The sequence below is a fragment of the Bombus vancouverensis genome, chromosome 10 (genome assembly GCF_051014615.1).
Source record: "Bombus vancouverensis nearcticus chromosome 10, iyBomVanc1_principal, whole genome shotgun sequence".
In the NCBI taxonomy this organism is placed as follows: domain Eukaryota; kingdom Metazoa; phylum Arthropoda; class Insecta; order Hymenoptera; family Apidae; genus Bombus; species Bombus vancouverensis.
The window spans coordinates 6184717-6210209 of record NC_134920.1 but is presented as its reverse complement, the minus strand read 5'-3'; the positions used below and the strand labels follow the sequence as shown (position 1 = coordinate 6210209).

At 35.3% G+C, this 25493-nt stretch overlaps 1 protein-coding gene across 1 annotated transcript; it reads right to left on the bottom strand.

The window, feature by feature from the left end:
• Window positions 1–674: 674 nt before the first annotated feature.
• On the bottom strand, window positions 675–24584 carry LOC117157825 (high-affinity choline transporter 1). Its single transcript, XM_033336101.2, has 14 exons — window positions 24185–24584; window positions 18806–18935; window positions 16664–16888; window positions 13973–14080; window positions 11217–11445; window positions 10511–10739; window positions 9896–10130; window positions 9035–9141; window positions 8585–8688; window positions 8349–8479; window positions 7693–7970; window positions 6793–7443; window positions 5716–5912; window positions 675–4968 (listed from the first exon to the last, which is right to left on the bottom strand). The coding sequence occupies exons 3-14, from the start codon at window positions 16833–16835 to the stop codon at window positions 4692–4694; spliced, it is 2718 nt and encodes a 905-aa protein (XP_033191992.1). The 5' UTR covers window positions 16836–16888; window positions 18806–18935; window positions 24185–24584; the 3' UTR covers window positions 675–4691.
• Window positions 24585–25493: the final 909 nt, after the last annotated feature.

The following is a 25493-nucleotide window of genomic DNA, read 5'->3' as shown; positions in this document are numbered from 1 at the left end:
AAAAGAAAAGAACTTATTGTAGCAGATTTGAATTGCAGATTATTAATTTTCAATTGAACTACATCTACGAAAAATTTTTTATAAAAATTTTAATAATGTTACTGATTATAGAACATTTTTAATAATAAGAAATAACTAAAGAGCATAAATTAATAATAAAAACTAAAGAAAATTTTAATAATATTAAGATTGATAAAATGATCGTTGAAATTTATTAAATATTATTTGAGCTAATTTGATATTAATAACTTAAATTTAAGAGATTAAAATTTAAACGATGAAACTGAAAAAATAAGGCGAAATCGTAATAACACCCTATGTATCTTGGAAGATCACAAATACATAGCGTGAATAGTGTACTATAAATAATTCTGCCTTAACGATTAAGTTCACTATGAAAGACCGCAGTGGCCTTTCACGAGGCTATCCTCCAGGAATCGATCGTTAACTTTCGAATCCTCTTTACTAATAATACTGATATAGGTCTTCGATGTTTATCTCGCTCTTGTAAGCTTCTAATCATCGATTTTACAAAAGTACGGAAATTGACGTTCTAAGCGAAGAAAGAAATAATCGACGTAAGGAAAAATAAATAAGGATAGGTAAAAAATACGTTAAAATAAAGAATTATATTAAAATTTTCAATGAGAAGGATGAAGATTTTGAAAAAAAAATTAGGAAATAAAAAGGTATATTATGAAATATTATAGAAATAAATTACATACTAGGAGAATTCAATTAAGATTCTGTTGCAGACTAGTATATAAGTATCAGGAAGAGGAAAATTATCGTTCGAGATCTGTTTAATTTTGGACTTGAAATTTGAAATTTTTTAAAATTTTAGATATGAGAAAATTATATTCAATTCTCATAGTTTTCGATAGTTCAGTTTCAATCGTCTGATCCATTTCTTGCTTATAATATGTAAGTATATACTACTATTTGGTCTGACCAATAATCTACTTAACTACTTCTTCCACTTACATTTTTCTCTGCATTAGAACCTCAATTAAGACCAATCTGTATGAAATCAGTGAATAAAATTAATCACATAATAATTATTTCATTCCTGTAAATAATAATTATATCAATTATTAAATTGATATAAAATAGCAGAATCTGTATAGAAGTTAGTTATGGAACCGCTTTAATTATCGCTTCGCTCCCCAAGCGATACGATAATTAAACAGGTTTCTACGCCTTACAATTTCTTAAGAAAAATAGCATGATATTACACGGTACCGTGCAAAGGACTGGAAGCGTGTTGGGTGATTGTTTATTCTACGAAAAATTGTTTGTTTGCCGCATATGGTATTGAGCCAACAGAGGTTCTGTATCATTGTAATTCTCACTATCGTTACATTGGTTATAATATAGAGAGAAACCTCCATGTGTATGTATATATATATATAATATATATACATATATAATATATATTATATATATATATAATTGTACAACTACAGTTTACGGTTTATTAATCCTACAAGACTAGACGTATAATCGGTGGAAAAATATCGTTATTCTTCGTCGTCGGAATATCATAAATTTGCACGTAATACATTGGACGTTCTATATCCAGCAGCTTAACCTTCCCTCACGAGTACGAAAAAGTAGGTTGAGCAACGGAAACCCTTGACATACCCCTTTCCCCTCCCCCTACCCAATCCCTGACCCGTTTCCGGCTAAGAGAAAAATAACGTTTCCTTTTCTCTTTCTTTTTGAGTAGACGATTAATTCGAAATACAGCTTTTCAGTAATGCGAAGATAAATTAAGGAATTTAAGAATTCGCATGTCTATATAGTGATACAAATATACAGAAATCGCAAAAAATTCTAAAATTTAGTAAAAATTCAGGACAGATTTATACAGATGCAGAACTGTAGAATTACAGAAAATTTAAGGGTGTACCTATATACATATGTATGTATATTTAGACATTAAAGTAGAAATTTAATTGACATATAATGTTGGAATTTCAAATTAAACTATTTAGATGTTCATGAATTTCCGCGAATCATCATGCGAATTTTGTTTTAATAAATATTATCGTCCTCCAATAATACCATCCAATAGCAATATTATTTGCAACCGCTGCAAATAATAACTCTCCTACCTTTCATTTAATACCGAATAGGAATAAAACATCTAATTGCATTTGTTCGACTTCAGCGATTTTTAAAATAACGGTATATTCTACTATAAAATTTCATTTGTGATAGTGATTTCCTTCGATGATAACTTTTAGCGGTTCAGAAAGAGATGTATATACAGTGGCTACCGAAAGTATTAGCACGCATTCTTATTTCCTAATGCTTTTTTTTTATCAGGTCCTACATTTCATTTTCATAGTATCAAATTTTTATAATCATACGCAAGTACTACTAAATGATACGAAATTTAATATACATGGATCTAATTAATTAGTACGTAAACGCTATAAGTACAATGGTATACGTATACTTGTTGTAGCCCTTGTATATCGAAACATGAAATTTTTCTTTACGCTGGAAACGAAACCGAAATGGCTTCGAGTAGCGAAGCTCATGCTGCTGCCTCTATTTCTCACAGTTATACTGCTCCTCACGTTCCTCCTCTTTCCTCCTTTTCGAACTGGACATCAGAAGTGATGGAGCTGCGTGCCCCAATTCTCACCGTATTATCAGCTAAATCGTCTATTATCTACCTCTTACTGTAATTATCTAAATGCATAATCGTGTTTCTCGAAGGTTCCCCTCTTTCCTTTCCCTTCATACACGAACTGGCCAAAGGTCCTCAACGTATCAATCGCTCTATCTATACAAAGTCACGCAAAAAAGATGATGTTCGCAGGTGTTCTTTTGTACAAAAATTAATCGCTTCATAAACGGGTTACTTGGTTCCTTTGGTTGAATCAGTCTGAAAAGGGGATTTTTAACGACTAGTAAACACCTGGGTGACTAGAACTGTATTCTTTCGAGAATAATCTTTTTGAACTTTTTCTCCATCTGACACTAATGCATGTTGTATTTCAACATTCAGTAATTATTTTAAATTATCGCTCGTATACCAAAAATACTCGAAACCGTCGAAAATTCGTTTCGGATCAAATTCGTTTAGATACTTTGACTCCAAGTAGGGAGAGTGTTGTGAATCACATAAGGCGTTTTCGAATTTCAAAATGGTATATAAATAGCTCGACGGAAAGATACAGTTTTAGTCTTTCATTGGATTACAGAAACAAATGATACACGTCAGAAATGCACAGTAATTCTTGGATTATAGCAACTATTGAACAATTTGTTGCTCCGAAACTGTGCGATTAGAGGTTTTCGTGTTTTCTTATTTATCAGTCGTACGTAGAGAGATCCGTGAAAAGGTGAGAGGAGATCCCTGGTGAGTAAGGATGAGATATAAAGGTTACAAGTTTTATGGGATGTTCCCTATAGTGTAAATATAAAATCGAAAAGTATGGTTGTTTTCACGTTCGTCTGATAAATCTGATAAAATCAACGATAAAAGGTAAGCTATATTCCTGAGTGATAGATTAAGTACAGCAATGACGAAAGGTAAGATCATAGTCATCTTTTGAAACGCGTTTGTGATGAATTGAAATGTTCGTTCACGAAGTTCGTGAAGTGCAATGCCGACGTGAATTAACTAAATTATTTTACAAAAGGGGCAGCGTCGTTTGAAACGCGTCTCGCTTTTATCTAAGGTCTGCGAATTTCTGATCGATCGCTGGCTGAAATCTTACCGCTAGCTTGACGTTTTTAGTCAATTTTAGTGGACGAATCGTCTGCGGTCTCGACTACAATCTTGTTTTTTCCGTCATCAAACAATTGAAGCGATGTGATTTTTATATGTTAAATAATTTTAATTTTAATATGTTAAAAATACCGTCAGCGAAAAATATATAGTTTAAAGTTTCAAATATTTCTTGCAACTCTTTCTTCGCAAACAGCATTTTTCACCACGACTAATTTCTTTATTACCACAAACGACGTTATATCAAAATTGGACGATCTGTTCGATGAAGCGAATGAATGGGACCAGAGATCTATCTATGTGCTAAGGAAAGCATCTCCTTACTCTTTCCATAAAAAACGGGTATTTCCTAAAAAAAGTCATAAAAGTCGGGCAGTGGTAGTTGTACAATGGTTCGAGAGAAAAAAAGATAGGATCGTAAAAAGACGCGATCGGCCTTGTGACTTGATCAGGCGAAATTCGATTGTCCTCTCGTTTTGGCTCGCGGTTCTTATTGTATACCTAAAGGAAGCGATATGACAAAGTTGGTAAATCATCTCAAAATTATATCTTAAAAGCACAAATTTTTTGATTCATTACTGAATTGCTAACAATGATAAAAATTAGTGTACGACCCTAGCTGCGGCTAGATCAATTAGCGAGGTGAAAATCATAGCGGTGTAAGTTTTGAGAATTTGAATTTAGTTACGTATTCCAGTTCTTATTATACCTTTAAGTCAGGTCCTAACTTTACTCTTTGTCACATGGTATTTTTTCATGACTCGAAAAAACATAATCATTTCCTTACAATAATAAACGTAGAACACTAGTTTATGAAAAATAACAGTGGACTAAGTTATACCATCATGATTCTTAGCCAGCCTGGGCGTGGTGATCCTATTTCACGTTTTTACTTTACAAGCTAGTTATATCGCTTCCTTTGAATATACGTCTTCCTTCAAATTTAAAACCTGCTGACCGCTTCGTCGTCAGTCACGAAGTAGTTGGAATTCTTCACAGCCGAGCTGTACATGTTGTAAGTAGGACTACAAACGACGAGTCCGGTCGTGCAACCGCTCAGCTCCTTTTCAGTCGTCACGGAACCGTGTCGCGCGATTGTCGACGTCCTTCTATCTTTCTTCGCCAGGGTCATGCGACAGTCTTCAGGACGCAATGGCATCGATGGATACGTTGGCTGTCTGGCCAACGTCGTCAATGCTCGGTCTCCAGTGTCATTGAAGCTGCGCAAACGTTTGAACGTACGATCGGAGAGGATGTTCAAAGATCGAGGAATCATGTGAAAATTTTCATTCGTTCTTTATGAGATGCTACGCGAAGTTTCATATAGTTTTGTAATAGATATTGCAAATAAATTTTTATCTTCTGTAAGATTATATAATAAATTTGTTTGCCTTTTTGTATTACACTGGCTACAGAAAGTATTTGCAGATCATTGTATTTAATGTAGTGCCTAGGTAGTAACTAATTTAGTCTAAGCATATTAAATTTGTTATTATTTACTATAAAAATTAAATGTAGAACCTGATAAAAAACTGCTTCACTGAAAAATAAGAGTATGTGCAAATACGTTTTGCAGTCACTGTATATTTTGAGAAATATAAAAATACCAATGTTAGCAGCAGTGAACATAAGATATAAATGCTTATAATTGCATCATTTAATACCAGCATTGCAAAACCACGTTTTTATTAAATTTTTGATAGAAATTAAAATTTTATATAGAAAAGAATTTGGATCAAATAAATGAACGAACTTTCCAAAGCTGTAAAAACTTATTCACATAAGCATCAAATAATGCGCACCAACCAATTCTCTATATAACAATAAACTATTCGCTACTAGAAAATGATATTATAGATATTAAAGATATTATAGAATATTGACAAATAAAATAAATCAAAGCTGTTCGCTATTAATGAGCATTAATGAAATATCGATGAATATAATAATTTGTCAATTATAGATACCTATGATGCCTGACGATGCCCCTTTTGATCCTGCAATGTTCATTTCCACCCTGTCCCTCTAATGCTGTCCCATGGGTTTTGCACGCCTCTACTCCCATAGGAACGGGAGAAAGTGATCCAGGTCCGTACGAACTACTGCTCTGTCTCCTATCCAAGATGTGGACAAGCTCCACCGACGGTGTCGGTGAAAAAGTGCCCTAAAGACACCTCACGTCAAACCTTACCCTCCCATTATTTAGCGTAATCTACCAAATTCAAACGCTACCAAATAAAAACCGAAGAAAAATCAGGAAGGTTTTCGCAAAACTCAGAAATCGTTCTTCTCTGGCATCCAGCGGATAGGGACGGGAACAGCTACAGGTAAACTACTTAAAATAAATTTCATTTTAATAAAACGTTTAATTAAACAACAACACAAAATCAATATAGCTCTGTTATAGACACAAAACCAAGGATTTAAATATAGTAGAATCTCGTCTATTCGTACAGGTCGAGGAATAAGATAATTTAGGTAACTGAAAAGTTTCGAGTGGAAGTTCGCTAGCTATTATCTTCATTTCTTCTTATTAGTTTAGATAATAGGAGCTAATGTTCCAAATTAACAAAATTAACTCAAAATTAATCAAAACCAAATTACTTTTTCAATCGTGCTATGAATTCATAGTCAACCAATATTACTGCAAATCCTTCAATTAGACTACTATTATTAATATTTTACAAACAACAAATTGTCAGCACCGATTCCCTTGCATAATAACGACAAGTTTGGAACAAATCAAATGAAGCTTTATATGTGTACAAATTTTACAAATTACAAGCCAACTAATCATCCTATTTGTCATAAAACTCTAAAATTATAAGAAGGAAGTTTACGACCTTAAACTTGTCAAACTTACCAATTCACTAATATTATTATCTAGTACATCATTATGCAAGACGACTCAAGTGTAAGTTCATATACCTGAAACTGAACATTAACCTTTTCGTATAAACGAAGTGCGAATAAAACGAGGTTCTACTATGATGAAAAAAAAGAAATGATTAAATTCACAAGGAGGTGACGCCGAGCTCGCTCACCTGTAACGATGGTCTCCTCAGGGTGCCACCCTCCATACCAACCAGCTTCACACCCTTCACGTTTTTCTTAACGTTGATGGTAGTCAACATATTATCTGGGACACTGAATTCCGTGTTTCCTCTGTCCACGATACTGATCCTCTCGTTTTCTCTCGCTTTATCGTTTAACAAAGATCCATCGTTAGGTTTGGTGTAATGAGGTCCCGGAGTCATAGGGGTAGCTACAGTGGGATTCGTTGGCACGTTCACTATGCTTGCATTGTTATTTGGAGGTATAGTTGGTCGATCAGTTGGTAAGAGCATTTGACCCATGGAACCCCTTAGGTTTCGTACACCTAATATTTGGCCTCTGGACACTTCGTTGCTCTGTATAGGGGCGTACTGATTGGGGGTTGGAGTATGTCTACCGCTGATCGAGCTCGTATGGATGGTGTTTCTTAAGGTTTGAAGATGTTGCAGGCTTTGGTTTGCTTTTTGAACGGCTGATCCGACGCTGTTGACCTTGGTAGTGTCTTTATCGTAAGAATCGGCTGCTATGGTCCCGCTGTCTCCCCGATCAGTCATGTCTTCCACTGAATTGGAAGTAGTGCGGTCGTCGTCGTAGCTGCCGGGTCCGATCCCATCGCACGAGTCCATTCCAGAGGTGGATTTCTGACCAGACGAAGGTTTTAGGGTAATTTGTATTCTTTTAAGACATATAGGATATCACAAGATATGTGAGATATATTTATAGGGTCGATTCTAGATATTAAAACGATGAGAAACGTGCATGTACAAAAATGTCGTTTGGGGTTTATTTTGCAAGTTAATTGTTAGACATTTAGTAACTGTTGCATTTTCGTGTCTAAAATGTATATGTAAAATATCGTTGTAATGATACTGAGGATTTGAAAGACTCACATTGACAGAGGAAGTATCCATTAGAGCGGCACCAGAGCTGCTTTGTACAACTCCAGATTGGTCTTTCGATTTCCCAGGCGAATATACACTAAGAACATCGCAACACCGGGGAAAGTAACCTTTACCAAGAAGATTTCTTGTAAAGAAACTGGTGATGAGCTGGGTAAATAGAGCCACGATCATGGCACCGGTGCGAAATGGGAATTTTTGTGATTGCGTTTCCGTGTCGTAGAAAGGGTATTCGATGAGAGCTGGTACGCCCAATCCTCTTTCTCCGCCTGAAACATAATTATAAAATCTTTTCAAAATGAATATTAAAATAAAAAAATACTTTATGGGCTAATAATATACTTTACTTTACTTTATAATTTACAAAGATTGTTTCTTTACAGAAACATTCTTCCCATCAAATTTGTAATGTACGTTTATAAGAATTGTTTTATGATTATTCTATGATCTATTGTCTTAGCAATTAAACCTAAACCTTTGACTAAACCCGATAGATTCTTTTCATTTTTATTTTATACTACTAAAATGTTTCTGTCTAGTCACGGAATGGCAAATTAACATGCCAGATTTATCACTTCTTTTTTCCTGTGTTTTGTGTTTTTTTGAATAATAAATATCCTTTATGATTAAATTTTTATTATTGTTACCACAAAGACGTAAAACAACGGCCACGAAGTAACCCGCGAGACATCCATAAGTGTCGACCAGAGAGGGCCAATGGATAACGGTTAATAATTGCGGGAAGAGCACCACATAAACAAGATCAGAGCTCAAGTACCTTTAAAACAGAGGAGGCAACAGAATTAATTAGTTGGTCTGCTTAGTTGTCGACGGTGAGCGAGTCAACAAAGCAATTAATTCGAGCGTTTCTGTTACTACTCACGATAGATAATAAACGCTGTCCACCGTGAGCGCTATTAAAGTCGACAGTACTGTGATCATGACAACAGATATCCGGAGTATCCAATTCAGTTCCCTCTCGGTTGCCTGTAATGGAATAAAAATAATTAGAACTTTTCTTCTTCTTCTATCTCTTCTTTTTCTTCTTCGATTCTTCCAGTAGAAAACAGTTTAATTTTGAAAGAAACACAAGAAGCATTTAAATCTTCACATTTTGTAAAGTTAAAAAGTTGAAATCTGTTAGATTTTTCCTTCTTTGATTCTTTTTCTAAAAAATGCTACAAATATAAAAGAGATATAAAAAACAGGTAAATGTTCGCTTTTTACAAAACAAAGAAATATTTTAAAGAATCATGAAAATGATCGAATAAAAAAAGATTCATAAAAATCGTAGAATTATGAAATTCGCCAACAGAGATTTGTTGATATCTACCTTTGGCCTTAATGTGAGTCTGTAGACGTTCCTGGAGAACATGGAACTGCTGGCTAATATACTTGAATCTGCTGACGACATAACTGCTGCAGAAATGGCGCCCAAACCTGGAAATCAATCGTGAACAATGTGTTATTTGATACGTTGTAAAAGATTTAGTTTAATAGATTTTGTAATTTTTCTACCATAAAATAGAATTAAAGCAGTAACATTCTCTTTCTTTTTGCTAGAATTTAATTTTCTAGCCTGGGGTAGATAAGATTTAACGTTGTAGTCAGATGATAAGAATTTGCAGAGTCTTCGAGCGCTCCTGTACAGTTCTTCAATTTTGTTCTTTACAGACACTCGACCTGTTTCGCGGTTTCTTAAGCGACTAATGTACAGGGTGTGCCTGGAACGGGGAGTGTGCTTATCTTGAGGGTAAAAGAGGGTCAAATGGTTGTAGGCACAGAAACGCTTTCTTCACGAGGTCTACAGAAAAATTATGAAAGAATGCTTGCTAGTTATTAAATGACTATATTACTCAGGAAAAGGAACCTTTCCATTTTACGCGTATCTCACAATATTGATCATTTTTTATTTTCGACAGAAAGTAGGCAAGAACAAAGAAATAACGCGATGAGCAAGTAAAGCTTTAGACTTGATTGTTGTTTATCAGATCGCTATTCTTTTCTTACTTCACTATTGTTCTTACAATTAATACTTTCAACTTCTTTTTAATGGAATAAACAGAAAGCGTACAATAGCTCACGAACATATATCGATGCCTATAACTGTTATAACACTCGATAGCAGTTTCTAATTCTCGTTATTGAAGCGAAGTTATACGAGATATTAGGTCGCTACAGTGATACAACTCACCGACAAAGGAGACCCACTGCGGCGTTAGGTATCGAAGAACAATCGGTAACACATTCCCATCATGTGCTATTATACTCTTGTTAAATCCTTCTACGGATGACCAATCAGTGGCTCGTGCTACCACACCAATTAAAGCTGATGGAAACGCGAGGATCATGCAGCCAAACATCGATGCTATCGATAGAGCCGTTGCTATTGATGTGCTTCGCATACTTAGGATCCTTTGGAAATAGCCCTAAATAAATGTTCATTAAAATTGGTTGGTACGATCATTAAATCGTTAGATCGATTCAGAAGTTAGAATGATTAAATAAATAAATACGACTTGCACAATAATATAATAGTACTAATAATCTTTCTCTAATGTTGTAAGGGATGTCTTTTAAACATCGTAAACTTTCATAAATATAACTAGATCAATGATTAAAATTTTTCAGATATTTCTAAACATATTTTTACTATTGATTCCTTTTCTTCCGATCATAAACAATTTTAAATTTACATGTTTGGTATACGCGAAGCTTTTCTCTCAAAAGATTTCATTAAAGCCGGAAGTGCTTTGCATATTGAGTACCACGGTATACGATATTAGAATTATCGATGAATATTCAATACCTGCCAAGGTATACCGCCAAATACCAACAACAGCATACAATCTACCCACTCGCCCAGGTCCTCGTTCTTAATTTCCCCCAGCCATTCGTGCGGTGCTAGGTTCTTCTCGAAAGAAACAGCAGGGTGAAGAGCGGAAAATGGAGCAGACACTCCCAAGCCGATTACAATGCACGCTAACTGCAATACATCGGTGCATGCGACGGAATACAGTCCGCCGAATACGGTATACCTGCAATTCGCATGACATCGATATGTTTACCTTCGAATTTCAACGAACTCGACTTCTCAGACTATGCTACTTCAAACGGGGCAACGAATGCTTATTATCGCTGAAAAGTATCGGGATATTTATTTATTTTTGGCGAGATGTATTCCAATTACAAAATTACGGATAAATTATTTCCTTAGATTGTTTATCACGTCCTAAATTCTAGAGACTAAAATATAAAACTGTGATAAATTATTCAAGCAAAATATAAAAATAATAAAAAAGGGGATATTTGTTAATCTATAAATCATGTAAAGAATTTTATGTAATTATATTATTCTATTAACAAGTCGTGATTACAAGAAGTGATATCCAAAAATGAAACGACTTTCAACGGCGATATTATATTCAAAAGGTGGTGGCTTAATGACATCCCATAATATTTCTTTTCTGGGTGAGATATTTGGAATTTACTATATTTACTTCTTTTTTACTCACACGGCTGCCAAGAGCGCAGAGGCGACAATGCTGATCTCCGGATCTACGCCAGCCACTACAGCCAACGAGCTTCCCAATGCTCTCAGCACCGCAGCACACCAGAACAAATCACCACACAGAGCAGGAAGGAACAACAGTCCTCCGACCCCGGCGCCATATCTCTCTTGAAAAGGATCCAGCATAGTCACATGCTCCGCTTTCCTCATTGGTCGTACAAATAACACCGCACCTGTCACGTTTCTTCGTCATGTTAATAATCCTCGATTCTGAGATTAACCCTTTAACTGCCTTGGTTTCAAAATCGAAATGTCCGATTAAAATTTCCTCAAATTGCTGGAAACTCCAATAGCAATCTCTCCAATCAAGAAACTTTCAAATTCCAAAATCAAGATATTCAATCAAAAGGCTCTAAAATTGTGGAAAACTTTAAAATCCGGACATCCAATAAAAAAAAAACACTCATATTTTTGAAACATTCAGGACCAAAATACCTAATCAAAAAACTTTCAAATCGTTGAAAATTTCAAAATCAAATTGAGCCAGTTGTTCGAGGATTGAAGATGTCTAAAAAATCACAAACTCCGGGTGAAGTGTAGCACGATATTAAATTAAAGAACAGTGGCTACAAGAAGTATTTACACATATTCTTATTTTCATGGTATCAAAACTTTGTAATCATATAAAGTGCATGCTAAATAATACGAAATTTAATACACTTGAACCTAATTAATTAGTATATAAATACTATAATAGATATTATCGTGCGCAAATATTTTTATATAGAACTGATTAAAATTAAATTTTAATCAGAACACTGATAGAACTGATTAAAATTAGTTTTTTGTGAAAGAGATAGAAGTGAATGGCTAAAAGATGGGTTTAATGGATTCGCACTTTTAATTAGGTAGCAGAGGCATCGGTTAAGTGAAACGCAAACCTCGTTGCGAATGTATAGCTTCGATTAATTGAAGTTCAATCAAATTCGGGATCTGTGGTCATGGGATGAGTAGCAGGGTGTGGGAAAACATCGTTAGCAAAAAGGGATATCCATTACTCTGGAGTACCAGCAAAAAATTGGTGATAAAGTGGCTAGCGCATCCGTCGACGTGCAAATAAATTGGGCTTATGTGAGCCGGTCTGATTGGACTTGCGATTGCTCGTCAGGATCATCGAAAAAATATTTGCTAGAGAATTTCCTGTACGCATTTTCCGTGAATGAAAAATTTCTGTCTAATTACACGTATATTTTAATATCTGATATTAAAATATTTTTAATAATTCTTATTCACGGTCTTTCTATTATTTTTCCGTTTTGATAAATTTTTTAATCATACTTGTTCAAATTATGTTCAACGATTTATTTCAAATTATTTCAAATATTTCCTAGCAAATAAGGAATTTGCAACTCGAAGGTTGCTGTAATGGCTTTAAGGGAATATTATCAATCCGTCTTTGAATATATTATGTGTATTGTACGAAACATTTTAAAATTCCATCAACAGCGTAATGAGATTCGATTATAAAGGTCGATATAAAAGTTTTCTAATGGTCAGTGTCCAAATACTTTCGTAAGCCACTGTATATCAAAAAAGTTCTACTAATACTTAATAATCGTTAAAATACAATCTACCTCAAACTAAAAAGATCTTGCTTCAAATCATGAAACTATACTCATTGAAACTATATTCACCCCTTCTACCATACTCCTTATCAACACTATCCTCTTAAAGCACACCTCAAACGTCCAACCGAATCGACAATAATGACTCCCTCACATTGAATACAATATAAACTTTACGGAATCGTAGTCATTCTCAGCCGAAATTGTTCGAAAAAAGATATAAAAATAAATAAAAGATAAAAAATAAAATAAAAGGAAGAACTTTGAGTAAATTGAAGGAGAGAAGAGGCGATAAATATATCAAGTGCCTCGACCTTGACAATTTCATCACCTTCCCATCGATCTACTTCCACCCCCTTTATTATGATGCTCCCTTCGATGCGTGGCAGTTAAATGGTTAAGGTTACACCTAGTGTTGGGACTGATACTGCGTCGGTACCTATCGATACTAGTTTATAAATTTCAATCCTATAGACATCGTATGAAGATTATAGAAGGAAAATGCAATAAGTGTACATTTTCTGTCTTTTATAAAAAAGAAATTCTGAAGTCCAATATGTTATCAAGTAATTCCTTTCAAAAAAGTTAAGAAGAACTTTCAAAGAAGTGAGAAAGATAACCATGGATCTAATAATAATATATCTAGGTAATAAAGTTGTGGAATAAACAAAAAGAGTAGAATTGATCAGTTTGACTTGTGGAAAACTCGTGTACCGTGTCAGTCTCATCACTGGTTACATTTAGTTAGAACTCTTTCACTTGGCGATGCGTGTATCCTGAATGAGATACTATTAGGATATCTGAGTGACGATCGTTTATTTCTTAGTTAGGAAACGGAAGGAATCTAGCAAATTGACGCAAGAGAGAATGGAGCAAATTGAACGATACTGCAGTTTCTAAATTTATCACCATACGAAAAGATTCACCTATAGCTCGAAAGTTCTAAAAGAAAAGGCGGTTAATCGACTAAAGATACCGATGATCGGTATCACAATATCGTATCTAACGAGAACTTCCGTAGACGATAATGTACTATCCGTATCCATCATACATGTATCGTTGTGTAAAAGAGCTCTTAGTCAGTGTACAACATGCGTGTGTATCACCGGCAGAAAATGTCCAGAGATTGGCGTACCGAACAGTAGACTGAGGCTGTAACCGAAGGGCACTTGACACCAGGCCAATCCTCTGGTAAACATCAATTCAGCGGTCCCGTTCACGTAGGCGCCGCCAACCCACGTGGCTGTGGAAAAAAAAGCAAAGAACGCGGTTTCTCTCGATTAGTTGGCTTCGATTAAGCGGGAAATCGCTCTTTCGAGGGAAAATGTTAGGGGGTGAGTCCGGTGATCTGTGAAAGCTCGGCAAATAGATCACTAGAGGCTTCCTTGTATTATACTAGGCGGAAGTGACATTTCTTTTGCTATTGATGAAATTAGTGAAGGTTACGAGTGGATGTTGGAATATATGTACATATACAGTTTGAACATTGTTTCTTCAGTGAAAATGCCTATATACTGTATAAGGATTTGTGTAAGTATATGGTATGTGTTTATTATTATCTGTGTTATTTATGTAAATATTTGTTTGTCGGGATCGAAAGCTCGATATTGCGGCTATTTTCTCAATCAGGTCAAACTAATCTTATTCTGTGTTACGTAATTATTATATAAGAATCGTTTTAATATAACATTAAGGGAAAAGGTAGTTGACTCCCTCATTTATCAATATTTATTGCATGTGAAGAAATGTAGGTTATTTCATAATTCGCAAACTAAGATGTATCTATTAGTTCACAAGAGATAGTACACTAAACAGGATATTTAATTTAATTTGCTGATTGAATTAAATTTATAAATCACACAATGTGTACATTTAAAATTTCCATAAGCAAAAGGTAGTTAATTTTTTATTTACTGCATTCGAACAGCTACAAGGTATTTCATAACGCGCGAACAAAAATATATCCACTAATTCACAACGTCTAGGACAACGAACTTGATATTAGCTTTAATTTAGTAATTGAATTAAATTTGAAATTTCGACGTGTAAATTTCAATTCCTATAAAATCGAAACCATTCTATCGGATATCAAACAACTCAATCTTTATCAATTCAATCATAAAGCATACATAAAGCTGTTCCCGGTATAAAATGAATTTTACCCGACCCAAATCCTAGTGTAGCTGACCGAACGTCGCTAGAACAATCGGAACGACCGACCGCAGAAATGCGTGCAAATCCCCTCCACCGTTGCTCTTACCATTCTCTCGTTGAGTCAAGAGAGGGAGGGGGTTGGCAGCACGAAGAGAAAGAACATAATACGGACAGTTATAGCCGAGCGGAGCATTTTCCGTGGCATATTTTCCCGCATAGCGTTCATTAAGCTAATGGAGGGATGCAAAAATGATTTCTACCGCGGATATAGAGTATGGTTGAATATGTATGTATAAATGAAACGCGGGTTCTCGTAACGTTAGAACGGATTCAACGCAATCTGATAATACAGGTGGGGGTAACTTAACGAGAAATGGGGGGCGCTTGTAGAGACGGTGATGGGGAGTACATGTACAGAGAATGGAATAAAAACGCGTGAACAAGAGAAAATAAACTGGAGGAACAAAAAAGGGAACTAGGAATAAACGAGAAATGCGATTGACGCGATGACAAAAGCCGGGATTTCCCGATGTTCTACACTGCTCGATAAAACATCGCGTGTACGCGTTCAAATGATAGAAGGTAAGGATGGACGATTTCTTCCGGAAGTGAAAACGATCCTTGAGGCTGTGATTGTTCATATTTCGCGATTAATTGTATGATCTTTGGTTCAATACGTTTAGCAGCCCGCAAAAGAAATTCGTGTTATTGCCATATACAATGTATATAGTATAACATGTATATAATATAATAATCATATATTATATTATTATACAGGGTGGTTGGTAACTGGTGGTACAGGCGGAAAGGGGGTGATTCTACGCGAAAAAAGAAGTCGAAAATATAGAATAAAAATTTTTTTTTTTTTTTTAATTTTTCCATCGAGACAACGATCTACAGTGAGATCGTAAAGTGCACGCGTACTGAGCGAAAATTCAAAGTCGATTTTCTCGAAAACAAAGCCTCGAACGAAAAATTTTTATTCTATATTTTCGACTTCTTTTTTCGCGTAGAATCACCCCCTTTCCGCTTGTACCACCAGTTACCAACCACCCTGTATATATTTATTTTCATGATTAATTGTTTAAATATTTTCGTGAGCCACTGTATGCATAATGTATGTTATATAGACATAGAATGGTTTGATATCATTCTGTTTATACTATTTTGGAAATTAAGTTGGATAAAGATGAAACTTCATTGCGAGTTTCAATAATGTTTGAGTTTTCTAAACTTTGTTTGAGATACGCGAGAAATGGAGTGATTTTGTACTTCTGATTTTGAATGGTAGATTATACTATTCCATATAATCCTGATCAGATAGATCTACGGTTAAGATACTTAAAGTTTCAATGGGAGCAGGTAGAGTATGGAAGCAGAGTTTAATGATCTCAACTAGAAATTTTCACGTCGGATTGAATTCCGCGGAACAAATTAATAATAATAGATTTAGATAATCCCAATTGTGGAGGTAAACCAACCAAATTTTAATTGAATTTTTGATGGAAATGGCTGAATTATATAAATTATTTTACAACATTTGTAATAGCTTCTATATATATATGTAACAGTTTTTTTAAAAAGAAACATTCTTATCAAATTAATTTAATGAAAATCTATTTTAACATGAATTTATATTAAAAAAAATGTTTAAACAGTTCTTAAAACTCACCGATCAAAGTGAAGATACCGAGGATCGGGCCTAAACCACGATCCGCCAATATCATTGCGTCTTGGCCATGGCGTGACTTTTTCTTCTTCACAGTGCCTGCCCAAATACCAACACCCAACACCAACACATAAAACACGATCACGCCGATCAAGCCTATCACGTATACCCCCATCGTTGCAGCTTCACTTCTGTCTTCTTCCGGGATTATTGCGTGATCCCCTGTGACTGAATTATCTCGAAATTAAAATATTTTCCTTAACTTTCTTTCAAGTTTTATTAGAAACTATTGGTAACGTGAACGATTTTGGATATTCAAGGTCGATTTCTTTACTAGGAATAATATTAATCAGATTTGTTGTTTATTGAAAATATTATTTTCCTACTATTTAGTTTTACGTCAGATTGTTCGGTAAGATCATAGTGTTTTTACTATGAATGACTATCAAATAATGAAATGTTCATTAAGATAAAATACTAAAGACTCAAAAACAGGTTTCCTACTTGAAGGAATTCATTGTTGAAAACAATAAAAAAATTTTAAGGGAAGGTTCGTGGAGTTAAAGAATTACAGCCAGATATTTCTTAATCTTCACTCTTAATTTCCCGAATATAATAAATGTAACGAAAAAAGTCGTATAGTGAGAAAGTGGCTTTGAATCATCCAACTGGATCAAAGAAAAAGGAGAAATATGCTGTTGTATATAATTGAGCATAGCAATTCTAGGTATTTAATTACATATTTTAATTACGTAATGCAAGTAATAATCTAATATTTAAAAAGATAAAGTTTATAGTTTTCGATAATGAATTTCCTAAACTCTAAACAACAAGCAATTATCAATTCTGAGTTTACATTTGGTCTATACTTTGACCAGGGATAGTAATTAATTAAAGGAGCGGCGAGAACGTAGGTATACTAATTGCAAGTCAAAGCAATGTTGGGCTTATTTCCGTTCGCAACAAAGACGCATTCGAGACTGGAATCTGTTCGACACTAATTTTCTAGTGTTCGTGATCAGTATCGACGATCGACAGAACAATCGTAATACTCTAAATTGTTCTTCCATTCCCGATCCTTTGTAGAACAGAAACGGCTCAACCTCCCTTGGTGATTTGTAAATGAACAAATCGACGCTGTCGAGATACTCATTGACACCTATTTCAGGGAAACTTGGCGAAGATTGATGAAACAATTCCCACTGGGATAGGAGGATTGCATAGAATAATTCTCAATTAAATTTGTCTTCATTCCAATCTCAATGCTTGTCTCGATAAAATCTCGGTAAATTCGATCAAATTTACAAAGTCTAATTCTATGAAAATACATTGCCTTTAAATCTCTGTAAACCTTTGCTACGGATTTTCCGAATAACGTAATATAATAATAAATTAATATCATTTTTGATGTCCGAATTTTTTAATCGTAAATATTATCTTCTTTGTACCAAAATGCTTCTTAGCACTGATCACAAAACATTTCAACAGTCAATTATCCATTATAGAATACATAAATTTCAATAACCAATAGAATTCACTTTAACACTTATTATATGTAAGATAGCTGTTTGTACTGTACATTTTTACTAAATATATATTCATATATGTATTCTGTATCCTCTATAAACATTTTCTGATTCGTTTTAAATTTTACCAGCATAATCGCCTCGTTACAGTGCCAATGAAATTTCGAAATCTCTTATATAACACACACAATATATGGACAAAATTTCCTATGGCAAGTCGAGTCAATGTAGTGTATTCCGGAAAACTTCCAAGGAAAAGCATAAGTTTTAAGATTATTTTGATGAGCTACTATAAATTCCTCTGCTATTTTCATTCCATCCAATCTTTGGCATCCTGAACAAACATCGTTCCTCGTATTGATCGCGTGCCGAGTTATCCAATAAAATTCGGACACCAAGCTATCGTTTTCAGCGTTAAGCAGCCAGCTAGGCAGACAGACAGGCATGCAGGCAGGCAGGTCCGAAGCAAAAGTTAAAGCTTGGTAAACTCGTCGGGCAAACGGTGGAAGAGCTAATCGACCGCGGCGGCAATTGCAGCGTGGATTAAAATTCAAGTGTGGCCTAGATATCGGACATGGATGGGTCGTCGGGTCATGACCCGGCTCGCCGCTTTACTCACGTAAAGTTCAGCCGATCCTCCGCGCTCCTCTCGCGCGGCATTATTAATTCGTCCGCGAGTCGCCCCCCTCTATTTTTTTTTTTTGCTTTTTCGTCCCTTCCTTGGATTCCTTTTTTCTCTCGTGGACCACCTGAAAATAGAGGTGAAAATAAAAAAAATAAAAGAATCGCACGCCTCGATTGAACAGCAAAGCGCGCCGTTCGGAAGGGGTGACACGCGATTCGACTTTTTGTTCCCTCGTTCCCGGACCGTTCTTTCAACGATTTCCGATCGTACAATCGTGCATTCGAGAATTCTTTGCACTCGCCGTGTCAAGTATTTAATTCGGCTTTGCTTTCATTCCTTAATCTCGTATTTTATTGTTTCACGCTTTAATATTTTCGTGTTTAACGTATTTTAAATTTTAATAATGATGCAGGTTTAGTATCGTTATACCGAGCAGTATTTTGTGTAATTGTGACTATAAAGGACGCGAAAATTTTGAAACAAAAATTTAGATAAAAAAGTCCTTATCTATGTTCGCTTTATCATACAATATAATATTATATTCTTGAAAAAACATGACATTTGATTCTTGTTGTAAAGTTTATTCAACAGAATGATGTGCTATTATGTTCAAAGAGGCAGTTCTTTGTATTTTTTTGAAACTAATATTCTTTGATTGTGTCATTTCCCGATATGCGTATTACATCACTCATTAGCCTGTTTCTGTTTGTAATTATCAGAATTTTCCACTGGTTATTTTGCTTCGTGTGCTTTTCTTTACGTTAACTTTGCTGTTTGATTTTGTGGAGAATTTACCATGTTGACAGGTCAAGTGCGTGTTAACAGCTTGGTAGGAGGGGAAAAAGCGACGAAAAGATTGCAAGAGAGGGTGTTACTTTTATAAGATTAAATATGGTAGTAGGTAAATTAAAACCCTATTAGGATAATATTTGGATTCTTTTATTCAATATTATTCAAATGTAATGTCCTGACAAGCGTTTACTCTTGTCCTGGAGGAACGAAATGGAATTAATTAAAGTATTTTAATACATATTTTCTCAATAAAATGGTAATAAGAATAGATCTTCATATATTATTCTCTTTATCGTATTATTGCAATAAAATTAAAGAAAATGTTTTGCTTTAACTTCACACAATCAATAAAAAAAAATGTATGACAATCCTTTTTATGTTAAATACCTTCATTATACATGAAACTCGTTTGATTACAAAAATCCGCCTTCAAAGTCTCGTTTCATGTCTTCCATCGTCCGCTCCCAGGGTAAAAACATGTATCCGAGGCTTTTCAGCGACTTTCCTCGCGGAAATCGTAATAAGAGACTTAAGAGCGTTCAAAACGCATCTTCACGGTTTCACGATGGTTTCGCGGCGAATTCGTTAAACTGCTGACATCGCGGCCTTTTTCTCATGAAAGAAGAAATACGCGCTTTTCACTCGGAAACTAGTAAAAAAGCGGTTTCGCTTCAAAATTTGAAGAAATTTTCATAATTACGAACATTTCTTAATTGCTTATGCGTTCGAAAGCTTTTACTGTCTGAAATTTTGAAACGCGCTGATATTGCCAGTGAATTTCTATTTTAAGCTCGTCAAACGAATTTTTCCACTCGCAACGTTAAAATATTCTATAATTATAAATTTCATCGAATATATAGGGCATATTTTTTAATCACCTGATAATAGATAAAAGTAGATTTAACAAAGATAATTAGTTATTTTGAGATATAAGTTTGTAACAATAGAACTCGTTACGATAAAGATTTCATAAAAGAAGAATAGGAAGATTGGTAGGGAAATGAGAAACAATTGTATAGATAATAAGGGAAAATATACTGTTAATTAACGATCGATAAACAATTGCTTACTTATATCTATACTTTATCTATGGGATTTTTATTCAAATGTATAAAATATAAGATTACCAAAAATATAGAAATTTAACTAAATAATAATAATATAAATAATAATATAAATAATACTAAATAATAATAAATATTGAACATGAATAAACAAATAAAATACAGTATCAAACGATGATTGAAACAAAATTACATAAATTAACTCAATATTTATCATAGTTTTAGTGGAGTATAAGGTTTGGATAAATATCGAATTAAATTTAGAGGAAAATCAAGTTGATGCTCGATGGGTTAATTGGCGTAAAATTAAAGTTCTTAATAGCCGTTTCTATTAGGAAAGAAGCATTAAGCAGTCGTTTCATTAAGCGGGTTATCAAGATTCGTTTCTTGTTTCTTTCCTTTTTGCGTCATCTTTCTTACTTTTCCACCTCTTTCCATAGTATTTGTTGGTGAAACCAATTAAAACGAGCACATCTGGTATTTACATGTTCTGACCAATCAGAAACATCGCATTAAGCTGGGTAAATACCTTAACCGAGAATCGATAAATTTACGCGTTGGTTGCGACCAATTGGTTTCTACCGAGTGTTCATAAACATTTTTTTTCGATCCATCATCATAGCCAGACGAAAGCAATACAAAGAATAAATAAACAGAATTACTTTTTTTGTCAGTATTTTTTCAAAATTTTGTTCTATTTCATTTTCATGCCTTTTTAAGTTTTCTGTATTATGCTTTTTTAATAAGATGATAATATATTTGATGATAATATTTATTTGGTATACATTCATGCATCATTTAGATTGCATTAATTTTTGTTGTAAAGTGCGGTATTAACATGGTTCCTGTTATATGGATTATCGATATTTCCTATGTTACAAAATTTATTTATCAGAATGAAATATCTGACGTAGATCACTAAAATTATATATATAAAAAGAAAGGGGAGCAGAACAAAACAAAGATCAATTTCAAGATAAAACGGCAATTGGAACTATAAACCTAAATAACCAAAGTAACGAAAAATTCCAAGCAAACGATAGAGATAAGGAAAAAGACGAAATAAGTGGAAAACTTTCCATGAAACAGTCATTTGAATGTATCAGGACTCGGACAGAAGAATAGGCTACAGCCTGTGAACTAATTCTACTTAGTAAATTAGTACACGGGAATATTAATCAAAATTCAAATAAATACTTCAGTTAAAAATAAATCCAAATATATATATAACCCAAATATTCAAAGTATGGAAAAATTGCAAGAGGGAAGAAGGAATAAGAGAAAAATAGAAATAAGCGGAAAAGGGAAGCACACGATGAAGCGCGCGATACCGCGTGAAACGGAACGCGAGTAATTGTCCCGCGGCCCACAAAGGCTGGTTCGTTACTGAAATTGCTTACTAATTAAGTGTAACGAAAGGAGGGGGAGGTAAGGATGAAGCAAGTAAAAAAAGAGACTAAGAAAGAGGAAGATGGAACGGGGGGGGGGGGGGAAGAGAAAAATTAACGAGCAGAACGTTGCCGGGCCGAGACAAGAATAAATAGCGCGCGCGGCTCGTTATAAATTTGTAGAAAACTACGTCGGGTGAATTGAAATGGATGAAAGGACATTTTAGAGACTCTGTAGACCGCGAATCGTTTCTGAAGAGATTTAAAAAAAAGAGAGGAGGCATATGGAAGAGACGAAGAAAATGAATATGTATAAAAAAGAGAATAATAAACGTAGAAGAAAGAGAAGAGGAAGAGGTGGAAAAAACGCAAGAACCAAGGATTAAATGGCTCAGAGACTCAGGGGGGAAACGAGTTTAAGAAGTTGCTCGGTTTGTTCTTCTATTCGAAGAAGAAATTTTCTCGATAGGCTGACTCGATCGCTTTAACATTTTCACCGCAGGATATCCTCAATTGAAGCCACCTTTCAATCGAAGGAATAAAGAAGAGAACAGGGAGGAGAGAAGAGTAGAAATTGTTTATCGTATTGCATCGTAGAATGTGACTTGGTACATCAATTTGTACAATTATTCGTTATAGGAGGAAATTTTGTTATAAAAATAGTAGAACGAAATAATATTTTGAAATAAATTTTAGACGAATACTGTGGATTTTAATGGAGCGATGGTTCTTCGAAAGATTGTGGAAGATCATTGAGGGTAAGAAAAGAAAGTAGAAGATATACTGTAATTTGTTTACGATATACTAAATCGAGACTAGTTCATAGAAAGATCTATATCCGAGTATCTGAGAACAAACAGAAAAAACAAAATCCTCAATTAAAATAAATTGCGGATTAACTTAACTGTTACAGGAATCTGAATTCTTTCAAGCATTAGAATACATTACCGGATAACATTAAAATACATTACGCACTAGCTGTAATATATTCATAAGAAAATTTATAAAAGATTTGTACTAATTTTCTTCGCATATCTTCTCTAGTATTTATCTCGTACTTATATCTTATACATTTTAAATTCCACACTGAATATAAGAAAATTCCGTTTTAATTAAAATTTCCGTTTACTAATTTAGTAAGTAGAATTAATCTCTCAGCTTGCATTCTATTCTACTGTCCGCGTCCTGATATGTTTTCATTACAATGCCATTTCATATATGACAGAGGGGGACAATAACAAAGGACGATTATAGCACTCCTCGGTGATGCGACGTGACAAAGGACGAAGCGCCTCATTTGCAGCGCTGTTTGTTTTCCCAAAGAAAACTGTTTAACCGTTCAACCAACACCGATGGAAGTGTCAAACGGAAAGTCAATCAAAGCAACGAATTTTTGCTCCAAGCTTACAGGATGATTAAATAATACTTAATAAATAGTTAGGTTTCATTCTTAGATCCAAATAAGCCAAACAGTTATTGTTTACTCTTAAAGAATTGTTCCTGTGTTACCCTGTACATCTATCTATTCTGATCCTTTCAAAACACGTTTACTACCGTACTTAATTTTTGAATCACATATACTTTCGCATTTTCTCTTTTACGAAAAGCAGTAGTCTCAAAACTTTTCTACGAAACATTTAATGAAGAAACGAAAAGAAAGAAAACTTATCCTAAAAGCTTGTAGATCTTTAGATCTTTCTTCTTTCAAAAAACCAAACATGTAGGTAAAGGACATGCCTGCCAATTTTTCTGTTGAAAAGAGAAAGAAAGAATAGATCAAAGATTACGTTTTTCTTCCCTGAAGCAGCTTATAAGAAACCGAAGATACAACAAATAGATAACGTTCGATAAGAGACATAAAAGAAAAAATGATTTAGAAATTACGTTTCCTTTTCCTGAGATAAACCTCAAGGAAAGAAGTGTGCATTTTCTTCCCACAGGCAATTCTGAAGAAACAGCAAAATACATTAAACGAATAACAAATTCGAACTTCCCCAGCTTCGACAGAGGAAAAAGATACACGAAAAATCAGTTTTTCTGCCCAGGAAAACAAACGCGAATGAAGCAAAGCGAAGGAGAAACGTGGCTGGTTTCTCGAACGAAAGGAGGAAGATGTTATGGCGACTTACCCCGGAACACGCCTCTCACGTGAGAATCCCCATACTGCTGACTCCGCTTCGATTTCCAGCTGGATACTAGGAATCGGATCTCCTTGGACGGAGATCCACGTCGTGTCTCGTTTTTTCGTTTACGTGAAACGGCGACCAAAAAGGTCACCGGTTCGGAAAGAGGTCGACGAACAGAGAAAACGTAGACGCGTGGAAAGCACACAGGCGAGACGCGGGGGTAGACGCGGAGAAGGGACGAAGACGTGAAGACGCGTGACGGATGGGTCGGTGGAAGATTGGCTGGTGGTCGCGACACGCGGACGCTTTTAACGAGGATCGTGCGCGAGAAGAGCGTACGCGAACACAACGGCGGCGACAGGAGGGAGCCAAGCGTACGACTGAATCTAGTACTCCGGACTCGCAGCATCCCGTACGGCTGATAGGCCGTGCGCGCTGGACCGCCACCTTGCCAGGGAGTCGTGCCGCAGACGGAGAGGGAGAAGGATGGAAGCTGTTGCCACGCAAGGGGGCGAGGGATGGTGTCTACGAAGGAGGGGAATGACATTTACCTCGCTCCCTCTCTGTTTGTCCATCTTCCTCTGTTTAATTTGACCTCCGTCTTTCTCGCTTGTAATTCTCTCTCTCTCTTTCTCTTTCTATTCTCCGTAGAAAGCAGGATCTGAAAAGAGAAAGAAAAATGTTAACTACGAAGGATGAAAAGAGGAGCGAAAGGGGAAATACAGGGGTGGTATGAAAGGAAGAAAGAGAAAGGTATGTTGAAAGGTATGTGGGGGTGCGAGGGAAAAAGAGGATGTTGAAAGGGGTGCAGGAAGAGTGAAACGAGGATAGAAGGGTGAAACAAGGGAAAGAGACGAAGATAAAGTTTGTCGGGGGGAGGGGAGGAAGAAGCGAGATGGAACAGGGAGAAAGAGAAAGATAGATATCGTAGAGGGGAGAAAGATGACTGAAATTGGAGAGGAGGAGAGGCGGAAAGAAAGAAACACGGATACTCTCTAAGGGAGGGAGAGGGATGAAATTAAAAACGGAAAGAGATGGGAGCTTCTGAGTGGCGTAGGAGGAATGGACGAGAGATGAAGATAGGGATTGTCGAAGGGCAGGGATGATCCGTGGAAGTGAAACAGGCTGTTGAAGGGGAATGATGGAGCAGAACGCGGAGAGGAGATAAAAATGAAGTAGATCTGAAAAGAGAAGCGAAACAGAAAAAACAAACATGGAAGTTATCGAAAGGCAATAAACGCGAGAGAGACGCAAAAAGGTGAACTAAAGGAGAAAACGGTAGGAAATGGAAATGTAGGAAATCCACGGGGTG